Here is an 18,870-nt window from a genome sequence, read left to right as displayed (position 1 = left end):
GCCTGCTACCGGCCCGGCAGAAAAGGCAGGGACAACCCCTTTTACAAGAAGGCAAGAGACTGGAATTAAGCCTGCCAAATTTATTGATACAAACAAGACATGAACCAAGAAACAGGAGCTTTTCAAGTGGTTGCCTTCAGCAAACCAGCCCTCCCACACATTCCCCTTTTATACAGTTCAGGGCGTGGCTTCTCTCTGCCTCCTTCCGAGGTGCCCCATTGCCTTCCTCTGTTTACTTCTGATTGACTGCCTCCTGCGTCGGGCGTCCTTGAACAGGGCCAGCTGTGGGTCATCTTCATCCATGCTGTCAGGCTCACACAGCTGGGTCTCCGTCGTGACCAGGTGGGAGGGGCCTGGCTGAGGGCTCTCATTAGCAAGATCTTCAACCCCCTCAGCAAGCTCTTCAACACCCCCCTCCTCCTCCTCTGAGTCGTCCGACCCAACTGCCAAACCCACAGGCTGACCCTGAATCACAACATATGGCAATGTCATTCTTTTTTCCTTGTATGTTGAACAATATGCATTCTAGAAAGCTTTCATCCTTTCTTGTGTGCATCTCTGTAGAGAGGAAGTGATGTCTAATATGTAATGCAACTTCACATCCTCTTTTGTTAGATCTGTTTCTTTTGAATACTTTGAATCCTTTTATCAGTACATTCCAGTTGTGAGTTTCATCCCACCAAGTTTCTGTAATGGCAACTATAACATACTTGTCCTCATGTACTACTAGTATTTAACGTTCACCCTGTTTGTTCCCTAAACTTTGAGCATTAGTGTATAGGCATTTTAATTCTTTGCAGCTGACCCTGAGTATGCTTCCTATATCTCCTACTTTGCATCTGAGTTTTTCTTCTTTCTCTTTTACTCCCTGCCTCCTTTTATGATTGATTATTGGTTTTTGCTTGGAATTAGGTTCTAAGGGTTGTGACATTTGCCCCTTCCCTCCTCAATTGTAATTTAATTTAAATTAAATCACTGTACAGATTTAATTTAAAATAATTCTTTTCTTTTTCCCAAGGAAATCCAGGTTTTTTGTAACTGTAGGAAAGAGTTAAAAATCTGTTACAATAGTTTCATCATCTTTACAAGACCATCACTCTAGAAGTCATTGAGAAATAATTTAGCCAGTGTAAAACCAAAATAATTCTAAATACAGATAAATTAGGCTATAAATATTAATATCAAGTTATGAATCTGGTGACATTGTGCAATTGTGCTGTGACTTGCATAAATGATAATAAAATAAAGCTTCTGGTAAGGTGTTATACAGAATATTACTGTGTTCATTTCCTAGTGATTCCTCATAAGATTGGACGTGTTATTGATGGCAGTCCAGCTGATCATTGTGGAAGACTGAAAGTAGGAGATAGAATTTCTGCAGTGAATGGACAATCAATCATCGACTTGTCACATGAAAATATTGTGCAGCTGATCAAAGATGCAGGGAATACTGTCACACTCACTGTTATTGCTGAAGAAGGTAAAAATAGTCATTACTGTTACGTTGCTGTTCACTCAAGTTGCATGTCTTCCACATGGTGGCAATCTCAGTATTTTTCAATAATAGTTGTAAAAATATTTTTTGCATATGTTAGGTAGGTTGAAGGTTGAGGGTACTGTACTCTAGTGGCTCATTTCCAGCTAGGCAATCATATAGATATTTAAGGATTTCTGCTTGGTCCTATTGTATTTTTGGAGTCCTGCAAAATTCTGTATTATTCCCACATGATGTTGAGAAGAAACTATTGAGTGTAAGAAACTTTTGAGTGAAATTATTTGAAAAAAATTAGAAAGAAACAGTAACTGACAGATGTCTTAGTTCATCAGGTACAATGTAGAGATGTTGAATAATAGTCTGAGGCCACTAATAAACTACATGTACAGACTAGTAAACTTTAATTCAGTACCATTTCTTAGTAAATTCATTTCAACATTGATGTGTTAATTAGCTTGCACTAATTATTCATCCCCCTTCATGGATTACTGCCTTGTCGTGGTGAAGGGTGTTGCATAATTCAATGAAGCTATGAGCTATGCCCTGCAGGGCCACCCTAGACGGACAGGTCATAGCAGAGAGTTCTGACAAAACGTGATCCACTGGAGAAGGAAATGGCAACCCACTCCAGTATCTTTACCATGAAAACCCTATGGACAGTACCAAAAGGCAGCAGTCTCAGCAGTGGCTGCTTCTAAAAAGGTCTTAGAAATGTCAGTTTAGAAGTCTCTTAAATTACTTGACCAGGAAAACTACAAAGGCTATATTTCAATGGTTGATTCCGCTAATTAGTCCTTTTCAGGGACAGTTTGAGATAGTGGATGCTAAACTTACAAAGTCTCCAAAGTATGGGGTCTGGCTACCAAAGTTGTTGGAATTTATCATATAAAATATTTTCATTGCAGATCCTCTGTTAGGTTTTATCATCATCATGTAATTAGAAGAGAGATAATCATAGGGAGCCTTTTGTTTTTATATTTGGAATGTAAATAATCTCTCATCAGAAATTCTTGTCTTCTATAAAGAGACAAGCATTAATGAGTGTGAAACTAAACAGTGCCACTCTCTTTTCCTCAACTACATCTATCCCAAATAATTATCCAATTTTCTCTTTTTAGTCAGAAAATACTGTTAGATATAAATAGTAGCTTCAAGGAGCATGTATGCTTTTCATTTCTTCCATCTTCCTGTTATTGGTATTTGCTAAGAGGGGATTTGCTATTGCCTTGATCTGTTTCTTTTAGCATTCTACACTGACAAAAATTGTTGCCTGTACACATAATTCATTATAAATATGTAAAAACAGTTTATTTTCAAATTTAGTGGGTTTTTTTGAAAAGTGCTTTTCAAATTTGTTTTCAAATTTAGGTTTTTTTTTAAAGAAAGACTGCTTTTCAACACTACTATCAGTTGTATAATGAAGCTTGCTCTGATTATTTTGCCAAGAGGATGGTTTCATATTTAAAACATGCATTATACAATGTTGCATTCTATGAAGTAGAATATTAAATCATTTATTTGTTACTGCGTAAGCTTAGAAATTTTTTATGCAAGTAATTTAAAGTTTTTAACTTTATAATCTTTTTATTTTATTTTTTTTAGCTGAAAGTAATTGCTAAAACTAAAAAAGATGAAATGTGAATATTCTGGTTTATTGCCTCTGGGTTTGAATTACTGCCACATAATATAATTTCATTTCTTATTAGTACCAAGTTGCAGAACCTTAGAAGTTTACTCAAATGTCTTGTTTTCTGAAGTATCACTAAGTGAAAGGCAAAAGGCAGACAATATTGTGAAATAAAACTGATTACAAAATAGAAACTGATTCAATAGATATATTGTAATTCACATAATGACTTTCTGTGAGTTGCCTTATTTATCAGATAGTTAAATAAGGATGTTTTTATATTGCTGGTGAATTGAGAGGTTTTTATTTACATTGGCTGATAAGGTAGTAGAAACTGTTTAAAGGAAGTGACCAGGTAAGAGGTGATGACTGCAGAAAACTCAGCTGATGAATGCCTTTAAATATCAATTTTATAATTAGCCATTGCCTGGAAGGTGTTATTTACCAAATAAATGTAATATTTTTGTAATACATGACTGTTTTGTCTATCTATCTATCTATCATGCTCTGCTCTGCTCTGCTCTGCTGTGAAATCAGTCTTCATTCCTGTTGACTAGTTCCTGAACTTTTCTTGGCAGGATTTTCAAAAGTGGTTTGCCGTTGCCTTCTTCCTAGGGCTGAAAGAGAGTGACTGGTCCAAACTTTCCCAACTGGCTTTATGCCTAAAGCAGGAATTTCCAGTCTCTTTTTTTCTAGCCTGTTGCCTTAACCACCACACCAAATTGGCTCTCATTGCCATCCAATTTTGTTCTCTCGTTTCTTTTCTTTTTTTCCCCCATTTTCCAATGCAGGAATATATTCCAAAAATATACATCTCCTTCTTGTTTGTGTGCTTTTTTGCTGCTACTTCTGGAAGGAAATAGGAGAATACATGTGTGTACATCTGCATGTAAGAGTGAATAGTTTGTGCCCGGAGCTTGATAGGCATGGAGGTTTGGGGAAATTGAATATATGTCTGTTAAAGTGGAGCATATGACCATGGTAAAGACTAAGGAAGCAGTGAGTAGACTAGTTTCCTGAACTTTTCCAGTTAAGGAGATTGCCCACGTGCTATAGGCAGCTGCTCCTCATGAGGAGACCTCAGGATAGCGGTTTTCCATGTCATGCTGGGAGTTGGCAGGATTAGACTGAAATGTTTATAATAAGATTTTGGAATTAATTATCAAGAACAAACAGATTATTGTGGGAAATAGAGTCTGTTTTGGTTTTTACAAGACAACAATGATAAGCAATTTCATTATTTCAAAAACGACACTAGAAGGAACTAAAGTATTCAAGCAGAAGAAAGTCTATAAAAGGTTGCAAAACATTGTAACATGGGTCACAAGGTTAGGATGCTGATGATTGGCAGGCTCACATTTGAGATTCAGTTCCTGCCATAGGATGTGCCACTTATCATACTCCTGCTCCTGCCAACCCAGCTGCTCAAAATCAGGTGACTGTAAATAAATAAATGGATACCTTTTTGGTGGACAACGTAATGGGGACATGAAAGGAGCCCCCAACTGGTCATCACCTGGGCAACAGTGATGTCACCGGCTGATCCTTTTACCACAGAAGTGCTCTGGGGCTTCCAACATGAAAGTATAGTATAACAATGAAAATACTGAAGAGGACTTTTGAAGAATGGAGTCAGAAATCAGTAGCCATAATATTGGCAATGTCAGTAATGTTTTCTGCTTCTGTAAAAAAGTTGTTATTGAAGCAATGTCACATGTAGAACAAATTTTATCTAACAAGATAGAAATGGTATCGAAAGTGGACTTAAAACTGATGAGCCAGAAGAATGATTTAGAAAATTATTTTCATTGGAACCACAAACAAAAAAAACCTGGCTGAGGTTTTAAAATTTAAAAGGGAAATACAATGAGACACCCAAGCGAGGATATATTTTTCCTATTGGATTCATAGAAGAGGCTTGTTAAAACCTTGAAGAACTCTGTACAATGGGATAAAGAATAAATTAAGAAAAATAAAATCCTATGACAGTTTTTTAATGAACTAAAGATTAAGATTTTTTGAAGTAAAAGGAAGGAATGTAAAATTAGTTTACTTGATCACTTTTTATTATTATATATATTCTTACCTTTCTGCTTTTTTTCTTGCACTTTTATTTCATTCTGTTCCCTTCTTTAAGTTTGTATTATGTTATTATTATAATCAACAATTTACACACATAGCTTAATAAATCAGTTTCTTAACATGCATTTCAATACTGCTTGATGGACTTTTCAAGGACTGGCAACATTATTTTATAACACATAAAACAATGAAAGTCAATAATGTCCTTGGCAATATTTTAGTACTGCTAATATATCCTGGTGTATCTAATCAGCTACTCGTGTCTTCATTAGAGCATCGTGGTCCCCCATCAGGAGCAAACTCCGCCAGACAAAGTCCAATTGTACAGCATCGAGTTCTTGGACCAGTTCCAGCTTCTTCTGTGTCTAATGACAGGTACAAACTTTATTTTTAGACCACAAATAAACATGGAAATGAAACTATATACTTAACTTCTTTTCTGCAAAGATAGCAGGGGAACAGAACTTTTCAGTTCTTCAGATTTTCTAGTTAGAATGCAGATCTTTTCCCTCATATTGTGAAGAAAAATATTTCTATGATGTTTTTCTTACCTGATGTGTATGTATATTTTTTAAACAATAACCTGCATTTATCCTCTTTTGGCATTTCACTATTACCCGTATATACTTGAGTATAAGCCGACTCGAGTATAAGCCGAGACCCCTAATTTTACCCCCAAAAACTGGAAAAAGTTCTTGACTCAAGTATAAGCCGAGGCTGGGATCCGCCGAGTGGCTTTCAGCACTGGAGAAAATGCAAAATCGCTCGAGACCAAACTCGAAGGAATCAGCTGCCGGTGGGAGCGAGGCGATCCGTGCGGTCCCGTGACAGCCAGTCGGACAAGCAACGCGAAGAGCGGCAGGGCTTTATTTTTGCACCGTGGAGCTCCCCCTCCTCCCAAACTCCCCCTCTCTCCCCCTTCCCCCCACTTCCCAGAGCTGAATACAGGGTATTAACCGGCGGCGGAGGCTTGCAGAACGGCGGATCGAGCCTCTGTCGCCGGCGGCTGGATCCGCGCTCCGCAAGCCTCTGCCGCCGGCGGAGGCTGGATCCGTGCTCCACAAGCCTCTGCCGCCGGCTGGATCCGCGCTCCGCAAGCCTCTGCCGCCGGCTGGATCTGCGCCCTGCCACCGGCAGAGGCTTGCGGAGCGCGGATCCAGCCTCCGCCGGCGGCAGAGGCTTGCGGAGCGCGGATCCAGTGGGGGGGAAAAGCCCTTTAGCAGGATTTGCCTGCATGCCGGCGGAGGCTGGATCTGCGCTCCGCAAGCCTCTGCCGCCGGCGGAGGCTGGATCCGTGCTCCACAAGCCTCTGCCGCCGGCTGGATCCGCGCCCTGCCACCGGCAGAGGCTTGCGGAGCGCGGATCCAGCCTCCACCGGCGGCAGAGGCTTGCGGAGCGTGGATCCAGTGGGGGGGAAAAGCCCTTTAGCAGGATTTGCCTGCATGCCGGCGGAGGCTGGATCCGCGCTCCGCAAGCCTCTGCCGCCGGTGGAGGCTGGATCCGTGCTCCACAAGCCTCTGCCGCCGGCTGGATCCGCGCCCTGCCACCGGCAGAGGCTTGCAGAGCGCGGATCCAGCCTCCGCCGGTGGCAGAGGCTTGCGGAGCGTGGATCCAGTGGGGGGGGAAAAGCCCTTTAGCAGGATTTGCCTGCATGCCGGCGGAGGCTGGATCCGCGCTCCGCAAGCCTCTGCCGCCGGCGGAGGCTGGATCCGTGCTCCACAAGCCTCTGCCGCCGGCTGGATCCGCGCCCTGCAGAGGCTTGCGGAGCGTGGATCCAGCCTCCACCGGCGGCAGAGGCTTGCGGAGCGTGGATCCAGTGGGGGGAAAAAGCCCTTTAGCAGGATTTGCCTGCATGCCGGCGGAGGCTGGATCCGTGCTCCACAAGCCTCTGCCGCCGGCTGGATCCGCGCCCTGCAGAGGCTTGCGGAGCGTGGATCCAGCCTCCACCGGCGGCAGAGGCTTGCGGAGCGTGGATCCAGTGGGGGGGGAAAAGCCTTTTAGCAGGATTTGCCTGCATGCCGGCGGAGGCTGGATCCGCGCTCCGCAAGCCTCTGCCGCCGGCGGAGGCTGGATCCGTGCTCCACAAGCCTCTGCCGCCGGCTGGATCCGCGCCCTGCCACCGGCAGAGGCTTGCGGAGCGCGGATCCAGCCTCCGCCGGCGGCAGAGGCTTGCGGAGCGCGGATCCAGTGGGGGGGAAAAGCCCTTTAGCAGGATTTGCCTGCATGCCGGCGGAGGCTGGATCCGTGCTCCACAAGCCTCTGCCGCCGGCTGGATCCGCGCCCTGCCGCCGGCAGAGGCTTGCGGAGCGCGGATCCAGCCTCCGCCGGCGGCAGAGGCTTGCAGAGCGCGGATCCAGCCTCTGCCGCCGGCGGAGGTCTAGGGGTAGTGGAGGGGGGGCTCGCGGACATAGATGGGCTCAAGTGGAAGCCAAGCAGCCCTCCCGAATCTGGGCTTCTGGACGGAGCAGCCGGTGGTGCGTTTCAAAAAGCAGAAAAGTTGGATTTTGAACATTTCAGAGGCCGTGGGTCAAGCAGGCTACGCTTCCCCGGGCGCTGCAATGGCACCCGTTTTCCCCGGCGAGTTTTCCCTACCTGGCCCCTGCAGAATCGCGGCGGTGCCCCTGGAGAAGCCTACCCCGAGGCTGCGGCCGATTTTTCCTTCTCCAGGCCTCTGCCGCCCGTTTCTGTCTGACACACACACACGCACGCACAAGGGGGAGAAACAACGCTCTGGGCGGCAGAGGCCTGGAGAAGGAAAAATCAGATTACCCCTTCCACACGTAAAACTTCCAGTTTTCAAGAGGAGGGTATTCCTTTCACTTCTTGAACTTTCCCAAAGACTTGCAAACTTTTCCAACCATTACTTCCAAGGATCTTTGATTTTTATTTTTCCCCTTGCAACCTAGAGGAAAAGGAAGGTGAGCTGTTGATCTAAGTTTCTCTCTTCTTCCTTTGTAATTAAACTGGAAGTTTTACGTGTGGAAGGGGTAATCTGATTTTTCCTTCTCCAGGCCTCTGCCGCCCAGAGCGTTGTTTCACCCCCTCGTGCGTGCGTGCGTGTGTGTGTGTGTGTGTCAGACAGAAACGGGCGGCAGAGGCCTGGAGAAGGAAAAATCGGCCGCAGCCTCGGGGTAGGCTTCTCCAGGGGCGCCGCCGCGATTCTGCAGGGGCCAGGTAGGGAAAACTCGCCGGGGAAAACGGGTGCCGTTGCAGCGCCCGGGAAAGCGTAGTCTGCTTGACCCACGGCCTCTGAAATGTTCAAAATCCAACTTTTCTGCTTTTTGAAACGCACCACCGGCTGCTCCGTCCAGAAGCCCAGATTCGGGAGGGCTGCTTGGCTTCCACTTGAGCCCATCCTTGTCCGCGAGCCCCCCCCTACCCCTAGGCCTCAGCCTCGGTCCCCTGTCCGACCCGGAGGAGTATTTTTTTTAAAAAAACTTCCATCGGGATTTGTTCCTGGAGTTTAAATCCTTGCAGTCCGAAGCAAGAGAGAAAGCTGCGACCTCCTCCTGCGGGAGATTCTCTGCCGGCTCCGAAGAGCTCGACCACCAACGCCGGGGGGGCAGAGGCTTGCAGGGCTGGCAGAGGCGTTGTTTCTCCCCCTCGTGCTCCCCCTCGTGCGTGTGTGTGTGTGTGTCAGACCCGCAGGAATGGCTAGTAAAGGCGGCGGCAGTCCGGCATTTGCGTTTCTCTGTGTGTCAAGCCCCGTGGGCTCGACACACAGGAAGGGGGGGAATGCCGGAATGCCGCTTCCCTACCAGCCATTCCCGTGGGTCTGACACACGCACGCACGAGGGGGAGAAACAACGCTGGACTGCCGCCAGCTCTGCAAGGCTCTGCCGCTCCCTTCTCTCAGCAGCCTGTTCCGAACGAAGGGACAGTTCTTTTTTTTTGTTCACTGGAGTATAAGCCGAAGTGGATTTTTTTCAGCCCGAAAAGTGGGCTGAAAAATTCAGCTTATACTCAAGTATATACGGTAATTTCCTTGTCATGATGTATCTGATGAAGCAAACTACAGCTCTGCAGTAATAAATTTAGCATTAATATACCACAAGATTATTTTTATTTCAAGCCAGTAGTAATAGGAAATGGATCAGAGACTGCAGATTTATTTAAATGAATGCCAAAGAAAAAATCCTCTGGAAGAGGAAAATGAACAAAATAAAACTGATAAAAGATTAAAGAGCTTCTGTGAGAAGTTATAATTATTCATGTGTAAAAATGGATGTTGTAAATGAATATCTTCCTTCTGACATGTAGCTCTAGTAATCTCAGAAAAAGTTATTTGATTAGATCATTCAGTCTTAATATGACCCAGATTAGTGATAGTTACTTATTGATATAATATTCAGTTTCATCAAAAATGTTCTGCAAATTTTTTATGCATTTATTGTGTATAACTTTACCTAAATTTATTCTTTTTTGTATTAAAATACTTATAAAATGCAGGTGTTTTAATATGTCCATTAAAAATAATGGAAATTTATCATAGCTTTGTGCAACTTTCACAAACGTTGGACATTCATTTTTGAGAGAAAATAATAAACATTCACAGAATTCATACATTACAAATAAATAACTACTTCAGGGCATTAAAGATTGTTTTAGTAAACTAGCATTTTAAACTGAAAGATAATTGGTGGTACATTTCTTTTTTAAACCTAGTATTAATACTTTCATTCAAAATATAGTTTGTACTCTAATAGGAAATGGACTATTGGGAAATCAGTATTTCCTCTTAAGAAATTGTGGCACATTCTGGCCAGTACTTTCAATTTCAAAATTTATTCTTTAGTGTTATGAATTAGAGTTCAAAGTTAATTCAAAGTATTTGAACAGGAAATACAAGAAATGAAATCTGCACAAGAATACCTACAGCCCATTTAATTTTGTATATGGAGAATATATTTTTATGGCTGAACTTTGGAACCTGGCTTATATTTGGTAAATTCCTTTAGGAATTCATTCTAATCTTCCTTTAGGGAGAACTCAACAGAGGTCCTTGTAATGATCCATATGCTTCCTTATACTTCAGGGGTGCTACAGAAGCTGATGGCGGAAAAGAACAATACAACAATTACAAGCACTTCTCATTAACTGAAATTGTTGGGTCTCTTGGAGGGAGCACACACTCTCAGGTATATAAATATAGCCATTACACTTTTTTGTGTTATATGGGAGCTGAACTCTTCTATTAATAATAGTCTGTGTGTGTGTGTGTGTGTGTGTGTGTGTGTGTGTGTGTGTGTGTGTGTGTGTACTGACTCCTTTTATTAATCATAATGTCTACTCTATTTCTTCTATGATTTTCTTGTCCACAATAGAAGATCTGATACTCTTCTGATACAAAGTCACTCATTTCATTTCAGTTCATTGATTCTCAGATTATCAATATTTAATCTTGGCATTTCCATGTTTGGAACTAAAGATTGCTTTAGTTAAATTATTTTGTAGCATCACACTTTTTGCTCCTCATCAGAATAGCATCTGATATGCTTTTTTAGTTTATCAGTTACCTTCCAACTTGGAGGGAAGGGGGTCATCTTCTAACATTGTCCTGCTTATGAATATCTGTTTTTCTTGGCAGAACATTTCAATAGTTTACCATTTCCTTCTTCAATGAATCATATTTAGCTTACCCCTAATCTGTGACCTGCCTGTGATGAGTGATTTTTCTGGGAGAATACACTTTCAGCACTATAAGTTATAGTGTCCTTAGGAGGCAAAAGCCTTCACCCCTATGGTGAATTAGTTCTTGAAGATGGGATTCAATCTATTTTGTTAGTATTTCTAATATGGTATATATTGGAAATTTAAAAGGATAACACCAAAAAATGTAGAGAACATACCTCAAGATAATCCTGAAATTCTGTGAATGATTTTGATGGGAAAAATTGATACCATGGGTCCCATGGAATTTGATCACTACAAATCAGTCTAGATGCTTATGTCACTTTATTTTATACCTAACATTATGTCCCCATTTTCATTTTGTTATGTATTGAAATTTTAATGTGGAAAAAATGAGTGCCATTATCTCCCACTAATTTTCAGTATTCTAAATGTCCATGTGTAACAAAGAATAAAAGGAATAAGATGTTATCAAAGACATTAGCCAGGATTTTTGAACTGAATTTTTGGCTCATGCTTGTTATGGAAAAGCATAAAAGGGCAGGTTTATAACCTTTTGGAACAGCAAGTGATAGCTTTCTAAAATTTACAGAGTCATGCTAGCGCAGTGGTTGGAATACAGTATTGCAGGCTAACTGTGTTCACTGCCAGGAGTTCGACCCTGACCAAGAGTGACTCAGCCTTCCATCCTTCTGAGGTTGGTAAAATAAGGACCCAGATTGTTGGGGGCAATATGCTGAGTCTGTAAACCACTTAGAGAGGGATGTAAAGCACTGTGAAGCGGTATATAAGTCTTAAGTGCTATTGCTATTGCTACAGGGAATGTATAATTTACATGTGGAATTAGTACAGGTATTACAAAAATGTCAAACATAGCAAATATCATTACATTAATAATTGAATAAAATTTCTTTGAATTTCGGAAATTGATTTTTTTCTAAAAAAGAATTGAAAGTCTTTCCCAATATAATTTTAAATTGCATAATCTTTTATTTGCACAGAATCCTGGATGTTATCCAGTAGAACTGGAGAGAGGTCCTCGAGGCTTTGGATTTAGCCTTCGTGGAGGAAAAGAGTATAATATGGGGCTATTTATTCTTCGACTTGCTGAGGAAGGGTCTGCCATTAAAGATGGGAGAATTCATGTAAGTATGTATTAGCCCTAGTTGGATTATTTTTAAAAGCTAATTTAATATTAATTTGATATTTTAAAATATATTTCCATGTATATGTATTGATACTATTCTCTGCCATTATCATTGAATGTGAATTTATAGTTATTTTCACAAAAATTTTGTACTGTATACTCATGTTTACTCTAACCAAGCTTTGGCAATAGGAGGAAGGAATTCTTGAGACAGAAATATTTAAATGAACTAACTCTGCTCAGGAAAATTCAGTTATATTTTTGTGAAAAGATACTATCTAACAAAATGTACCGTAATTATGCAAATTCGCTGGAACATAGTCACCATTTTAAAACATCTGCTCTAATATGGAAGGAAAAGTGAGACAGTAACCAAATTCAAGGATTACATTGGAGTTTTGTCCAGATCTCTTATGTTCAGTCCATATAATAAGAGTATTTAAGAGTGTACATGCTTATCGAGTGTAGCCCTACATTGGAACAAAAGTAGTGCGTTAAGCAAATAAGAAAATGTGCTTTCCCCCCCCCCCCCCTATAATATCTTAATGAACTTCAGGGAAAATCCTGTTTTCTGGAAACTCTTTTCTTTCTCATAGAATTCATTGCAGTAGCTGAACTAGATGCTCCTCTGTACAGGTCTTAGATCTGCTAATGCCATTGCAAATAATTGGTTAGTCATCTTTCTTAGGATTGTGGTTCACATTTTCTTGGCCCATGTGGTATTCACATTTCTGGGGGTTCATATAATGATCAGACATAGTGCAGTGGTACCTCAGTACTCATTGTTAATTGGTTCCAGGAGGTACGATGAGCGCCAACAGCCATGAGTATCAAACAGATTTTTGCCATAAGGAATAATGTAGTGAGTCATAAGGCAGCGGACAGTGACAAATTCTAGTTTGATACAAAATTTTTGTTATCAAAATGCGCTGAGTATCAAATTTGATGAGTTTCAAAGCAGTTGAAAAATGGACCCTACCCAACAAAATGAGTTTCAATGTGGAGAAAAACAAAGTTTTAGATTTAGGCAGGAAAAACCAAAGGTACAAGTACAGATTAGGCGAGACCTGGCTTAAAAACATTAACTGTGAGAGGGACCTTGGAGTCCTAGTGGACAATTACTTGACCATGAGCCAGCAGGGTGCAGCAGGGGCCAAAAAAGCTAATACAGTCCTGGGTTGTATAAACAGAGGCATAGAATCAAGATCATGTGAAGTATTAATACCGCTTTATAAAACCCTAGTAAGACCACACCTGGAATACTGCAGCCAATTTTGGTCACCATATCACAAAAAAGATGTTGAGAGTTTGGAAAAAATACAGAGAAGAGCAACTAAGATGATCAAAGGCCTGGAGACTAAAACATACAAAAAACAATGGCAGGACTTGGGTTTGGCTAGTCCAGACATGTCAAACACAAGGCCTGGGGGCCAGATCCAGCCCGCGAAGTGGTTTCATGTGGCCCGCAAAGCCATCCTGGAAACAGTGAGGGAACAGCCCCCACTGCCTTTGCCCTGGCCCAGAGACCCTCCTTCTGCCAGAGACCCTCAGATCTGTCCCACTCCTGCCCAGGCCCCCATAGGCACCCTTGATGCGAACGATGTAGAGCTGGCCATGCCCACCCAGTAGGCCATATGCACTCTAGCCATGCCCACCCAGTAGACCACGCCCACCCTGGCCACACCCACCCGGCTTCTTGAGGGCAACCACAATGCTGATGCAGCCCTCAATGGAATTCAGTTTGACACCCCTGGGCTAGTCTAAAGAAAAGAAGAAATAGGGGAGACATGATAACAGTATTCCAGGATTTGAGGGTCTGCCACAAAGAAGAGGGGGTCACGTTATTCACCAAAGCACCAGAAGGCAGGACAAGAAACAATGGTTGGAAACTGATAAAAGAGAGAAGCAACCTGGAATTAAGGAGAAACTTCCTGACAGTGAGGACAATTAACCAGTGGAACAGCTTGCCTTCAGAAATCGTGGGCGCTCCATCACTGGAGATTTTTAAGAAGATGCTAGACAGTCACTTGTCTGAGATGGTATAGGTTCTCCTGCTTGAGCAGGACTAGAATACCTCCAAGGTCCCTTCCAGTTCTGTTCTGTTCTACTCTATTATCGCCGTTCAGCAGCCTTATGACAATTCATAAAGCTTGAATCTTTTTGAATTATCTGGAGAGTAACTGAGTGGTCCCTGCTGGGCAATCAAGGTTTTATTAAAAATAAAGTATTGTTATGGATTACTCTAAATTTGTGATGTCAATATTATTAACTGGGTTTCAACTAAATATAACATAATGTAGAATTTTTAAGTAAGTATAAACAAAAGCTAACAAGGAAAATATGTTTTACAACTTAATGAAGGTGCTTTTCTCCTCAGGTTGGTGACCAGATTGTTGAAATCAATGGTGAACCAACACAAGGAATTACCCATACTCGAGCCATTGAATTGATTCAGTCTGGAGGAAATAAAGTTCTTCTCCTTTTGCGACCAGGGACTGGATTAATACCAGACCATGGTACGGTGGGAACCCACTACTGAGTGTATGAGCTACAGCTGATATATTTTGCACAGTACAGATGTATTTATTGATAATTTTGAATAACTAGATGTTCAGACTCTAGAAAATTATAAATGTCCTATTTAAATATTTACTTACAATTGGAATTCACCTTGTAGCCACTGTTTTCCAGAGAGCTTACATTGACAGCTAAAATAATTCAACAATAATAATGATTTAAATTGTACAGTGTAAATTTATTGCAGCACCCAGCTGAATATTTCAGAAATATCTTGAATGAGTTTAGAGCACAATAAGAACATAAGAGCAAAGTAAGGGTGCCTACAAGACCATAGTACAGGGATAAAGATGCTACTTGAGGAAAGGATGCAATAATTGGAATGCTGCCAGTGAAGATGCCCTACTGTCAGAAGCCATCTATCCCACTTCACTTAGCAAAGATCTGGTCAATGGGCTTAAAGGTTTATCTCAATTCCAGGAGTATATGTAGGAAGTGAACTTTGATTTTAAATCTTAATTTAAAATTTATTTATTTATTAAATTTATTTGCTACCAATCTTATATCAAAATGACTGGCTTACATCTTGCTTTTCCATTTTAAAAGCACTCAAAGCTGTGTTAGATACCTGGTATTTTAAGGAAAAAGGATAATATAAGCTTCTCAACATACAATTTATGTGTCAGATAGCTTCCCCATTGCTGATGCAGAAAAGCATATACACATAGCTAGAAAACACGTTCTATTGTGTCTTCTCTCTGCTTATTACACCAGATAAAACGCTGATGGACTGTCTCTTCTCTCTTTTCCCTGCTTTGTATGCTTTATTTGACCAATTAGACTTTTTCAATATATATATTAAAAAGAATAATACTAATCTTAAGATTTCTCCAAGGTGCCTTCCAGGTGCATTGGAGATAGAGACACCATCTCTAGTGAAAATTCTTAAATCAATATACCGATGCTGGTAGGGAATTCAAGGACTTGTAGTGTCCAATGGACCTAGAAGGCCCTGAATTGTGGTAGGCTATCCTAAAATCTTTTGATAGGATGCTGAATTTGGAAATATCCAAGTCAGCTGAGATAAGTCTCTTTCATATTCTTACACTCTGCTTGCAAATTATATATTTCTTTTACTCTTTGCTGTGATTTTTGGTATATAGTCCTGGGCTTTTTCTCTTCCTCCCTCAGGTTTGGCTCCTTCCAGCTTGTGTTCCTACGTGAAAACTGAGCAGCATTAAAGCTTTCAGGGCTTTCTTTGGTCTTTCCTTAAACTTGGTAAATCGGCATGTATTGTGATTAGCCACTTTTTATTTGTTTTGAATAATAGCTTTTCACTCAGCTAGTTTACATTTGACATGAGTTGTGATAAGTGTAGGCCACAAGTAATATAGAGGAATCAATTTTAGAAATCCTTAATTCCACATATTAGTCCATTATCCAAGGACTAGAAATGACACAGGCCACTTGCTATAACAATCACTTTTTCCATCCTACCACACACATATTGTTGATGTATCTTTGATTAAAGTTGCTACATACTTCAGCATCATTGTTACATTTTGTCTCCTTTTTGACAGTCCTATTTTTGGAAAATCTGAAAACGAAACTCTAACTCTGGTACATAAATGAGAGGCCATTTCTCCCCTCCCTCAACGTGAAAAATTGGTGAAGAAGAGAACTAAGTATCTAGTGGTCATCCTTTACATAGCCAAACTGTTTAATTTAGTCAGGATTTGTGCCCTATTGGCCATATTTGGGGTTTGATTGGCCCTACATGATTGCAGTTCTTGGAATAAAAGATCTGTAATCCACACAGTGCTACAAAATGGAAATCAGTGGTAAATAAATTAAAACTGAGTTAATGGATAAGAAGAACAAAATAGATATTCTGAGAATAAAACCATCTGCAAGAGAAAGAAATAGTGTTTTAATTGTCATATAGAAAAAGTATAACTGAAATTGACTAAAAGAAAGTGTATGTAGTTTCAGAGATTTCCTGTTGTAGGAGAAAGAACTGAGACATAGAAACCAGGTTTCCAGAAGGAATACTTATCCTGTATTATAGATTATCATAACATGTTTTATTATACATTATATTATACATTGGAAATCCAAATTTTCTCATAACATACTTAAATATATTGGTTCTTATAGTATAAGTTGTTTTTGCATATTTCAATCATTACAATTATCTAGATATAGATAATACCTTTTTACTGTTTTGCTCTTATGCATTTTTTTTTATTTTGATATAGGTGGTCTGGATAGTTTTAATCCAGTATCCTCAAGTGTAACACATGGTGAACAGACTTCACTTCCCTCATCATCACATTCTGCTTTCACATCTGAAGCATCTCATTTGCCAGAATCAGAAGCTCTAATGAAATGTCAGATGTCTGAGAAACTAGAAAAACTGAAGAACACTGTGCCTGAAAAGAAAAGCACTTTAATGGAAAACCATTTGGAGATAAAGAAAACAGTTTGTCCACAAAGACAAGTGAACAACTGGGACCACACTTTCATTCCAAATAATAAAATGATGCACAGTACTGCACAATTAGCATCGGGCAATGCAGCCAGTAAAAGCCGATCAGCTAGTCCCCAGAAGTTGAGCAATAGTCCTTCCGGAGCTCATAATCAACTTCCATTCAATACATCTAAGAAAAGTGAAACTAAACATCTAGCTGAGAATTGCTTAGACCACTTACAGAGTCCAAAAAGAAATGAAAGTGGTAATCTGGGAATCTTTGAGAATGCTGATATAGAGAAAATCCTGGCCAAGGAGAAAAGAGATCAATCTGTCAGTCCCCAAAAATATCCAAAGAGAGAAAGAAGCAGAGAAAAACTTAACCTAGACTTTCAAAGTAAAACAGCTGCTAATGATATAAGTTCTAGTAGGCTGCTAAAAACTGAAAAGGTAAAATTAGGAGTCACAAAGGAAATAACAAATCCAAATTTATCTACGAAGAACTCAAAATGTCCTTCAGAGATACAGCATGCCAAGATAGGAGAGCAGTTTCTCTCACTTTCTAAGACTAATCAGCCTGGAAAGAATATCTTGGAAGATGAGAATATGAAAAGTTCTAAGCAATTTCAGAAGTCAGGTCTTCCTGATGATTCACTAATTTCTGTGGATAAAAACTCTAGACTTGAAGCTGATGAGCCTCTTTTCCTGAACAAATTTACAGATAACTTGGAGCTAGCTGATAAAACCAAAGACGATGGAATGTCCAAATCTGAGAGTTCTCCGGTAAAGAAAACAATAGTTCCTGGACCTTGGAAAGTACCAAGTACAAGTCGAGTCACAAAAGCAATGGGTCTGACTAACAAACGGGTTTGAATGACCAACTTTTTTAAGAGCATATTTTAATCAGGTTTTTAAATGTAGTCATAAACTTTTCCCCAGAAAACTCATATTTTTTTTAGACACTGTGATTGACAGAATGGAAAGTACATTTGATTTGATCTTTTATTAGGCTGCATGAAGGACTTTTTGGATTGCTTATGAGAAACTCTTCAAAAGCTGTTGTCTTTTGTGTCCTTTGAAGATGGTGTCCTGCTGCTCCTGATGTTGCACTGCTAAGATTTTCTGATAGTATTGTATGTTAATGAACATGATTTAATGCCTACTATTAGTGGATCATAACTCACTACTTGTTCTTGTGCCAAGTTATCTACTGTAGCCCATTGAATCTTTTCCTGCATTTTCCACTGCCACAGAAAAGGGTTTTCTTTAAAATGGGTGTTTACTCAGGCATGCTGCATGTTTACATAGGGACTTCTAAGTTCTCACAGCTAAAGGAAAGGCAGGGTGGGTGTGATTTTCTTGACTCTGGGGAGTCAGAAAGTTAACATGCACTCAGTTGCCTTTTTCACAAATCTTTTCTTTCCTTCCCAAACTTCTCAACCTGCAAAATAACTGTTAAAAAGATAGTAGCCCTTTATCAATAAATATGTGACAGCTTACTATTTTATTCTACGGTGATTTTAATATTTTATCTGTGATACAAATTAAATCTTAGAATTGGGCAGTTTGGAAATCACATTTGATGGAATGAAATTATGAGAGCAAACATTTCAGGCGCATAATCAAAATATTTCCTGATACTTGTTATACCACGTTAACATTAGAAATTAAACGTGCAATGAATGCATATGTTTCTTAGATTTCTGTCATGCTAGTCAAATGAATTTCCATCTATTGTTGGTTGTTTTTTGGATTAATGCTGGCTAAATACTTGAACATTTGTTGCCTTGCTCAAACATTTTAAAATCTTAAATCCCAAGAAGCAAAATAAATCAGAACTTACCCACCAAAGTAAAATTCTTAAGTATTGTCCTTGTGCCTATTAACAGAAGCCTGTTACC

The 18,870-nt window shown here is 40.5% G+C and overlaps 1 protein-coding gene across 3 annotated transcripts in view; it reads left to right on the top strand.

The window, feature by feature from the left end:
* The window catches only part of MAGI3 (membrane associated guanylate kinase, WW and PDZ domain containing 3), a 117,419-nt gene extending 98,948 nt beyond the window's left edge, over nucleotides 1-18,471 (top strand). For 2 of the 3 annotated variants that reach the window (XM_083359734.1, XM_083359733.1), the window contains 6 exons: nucleotides 1,295-1,480; nucleotides 5,477-5,579; nucleotides 10,240-10,342; nucleotides 11,837-11,980; nucleotides 14,360-14,498; nucleotides 16,758-18,471. In XM_083359734.1, the coding sequence (XP_083215860.1) occupies nucleotides 1,295-1,480; nucleotides 5,477-5,579; nucleotides 10,240-10,342; nucleotides 11,837-11,980; nucleotides 14,360-14,498; nucleotides 16,758-17,842 (1,760 nt within the window). In that variant the 3' untranslated portion in view covers nucleotides 17,843-18,471. Of the gene's footprint in view, nucleotides 1-1,294; nucleotides 1,481-5,476; nucleotides 5,580-10,239; nucleotides 10,343-11,836; nucleotides 11,981-14,359; nucleotides 14,499-15,690; nucleotides 15,778-16,757 lie in introns of all 3 variants that reach the window. The other variant, XM_083359735.1, reaches the window with a different exon arrangement.
* The last annotated feature ends 399 nt before the right edge of the window (nucleotides 18,472-18,870 follow it).

The sequence above is a fragment of the Vipera ursinii genome (genome assembly GCF_947247035.1).
Source record: "Vipera ursinii genome assembly, chromosome: 3".
Classification (NCBI taxonomy): Eukaryota; Metazoa; Chordata; class Lepidosauria; order Squamata; family Viperidae; genus Vipera; species Vipera ursinii.
The sequence above is the reverse complement of the archived record's forward strand: the minus strand, read 5'-3'. Positions and strand labels throughout refer to the sequence as shown.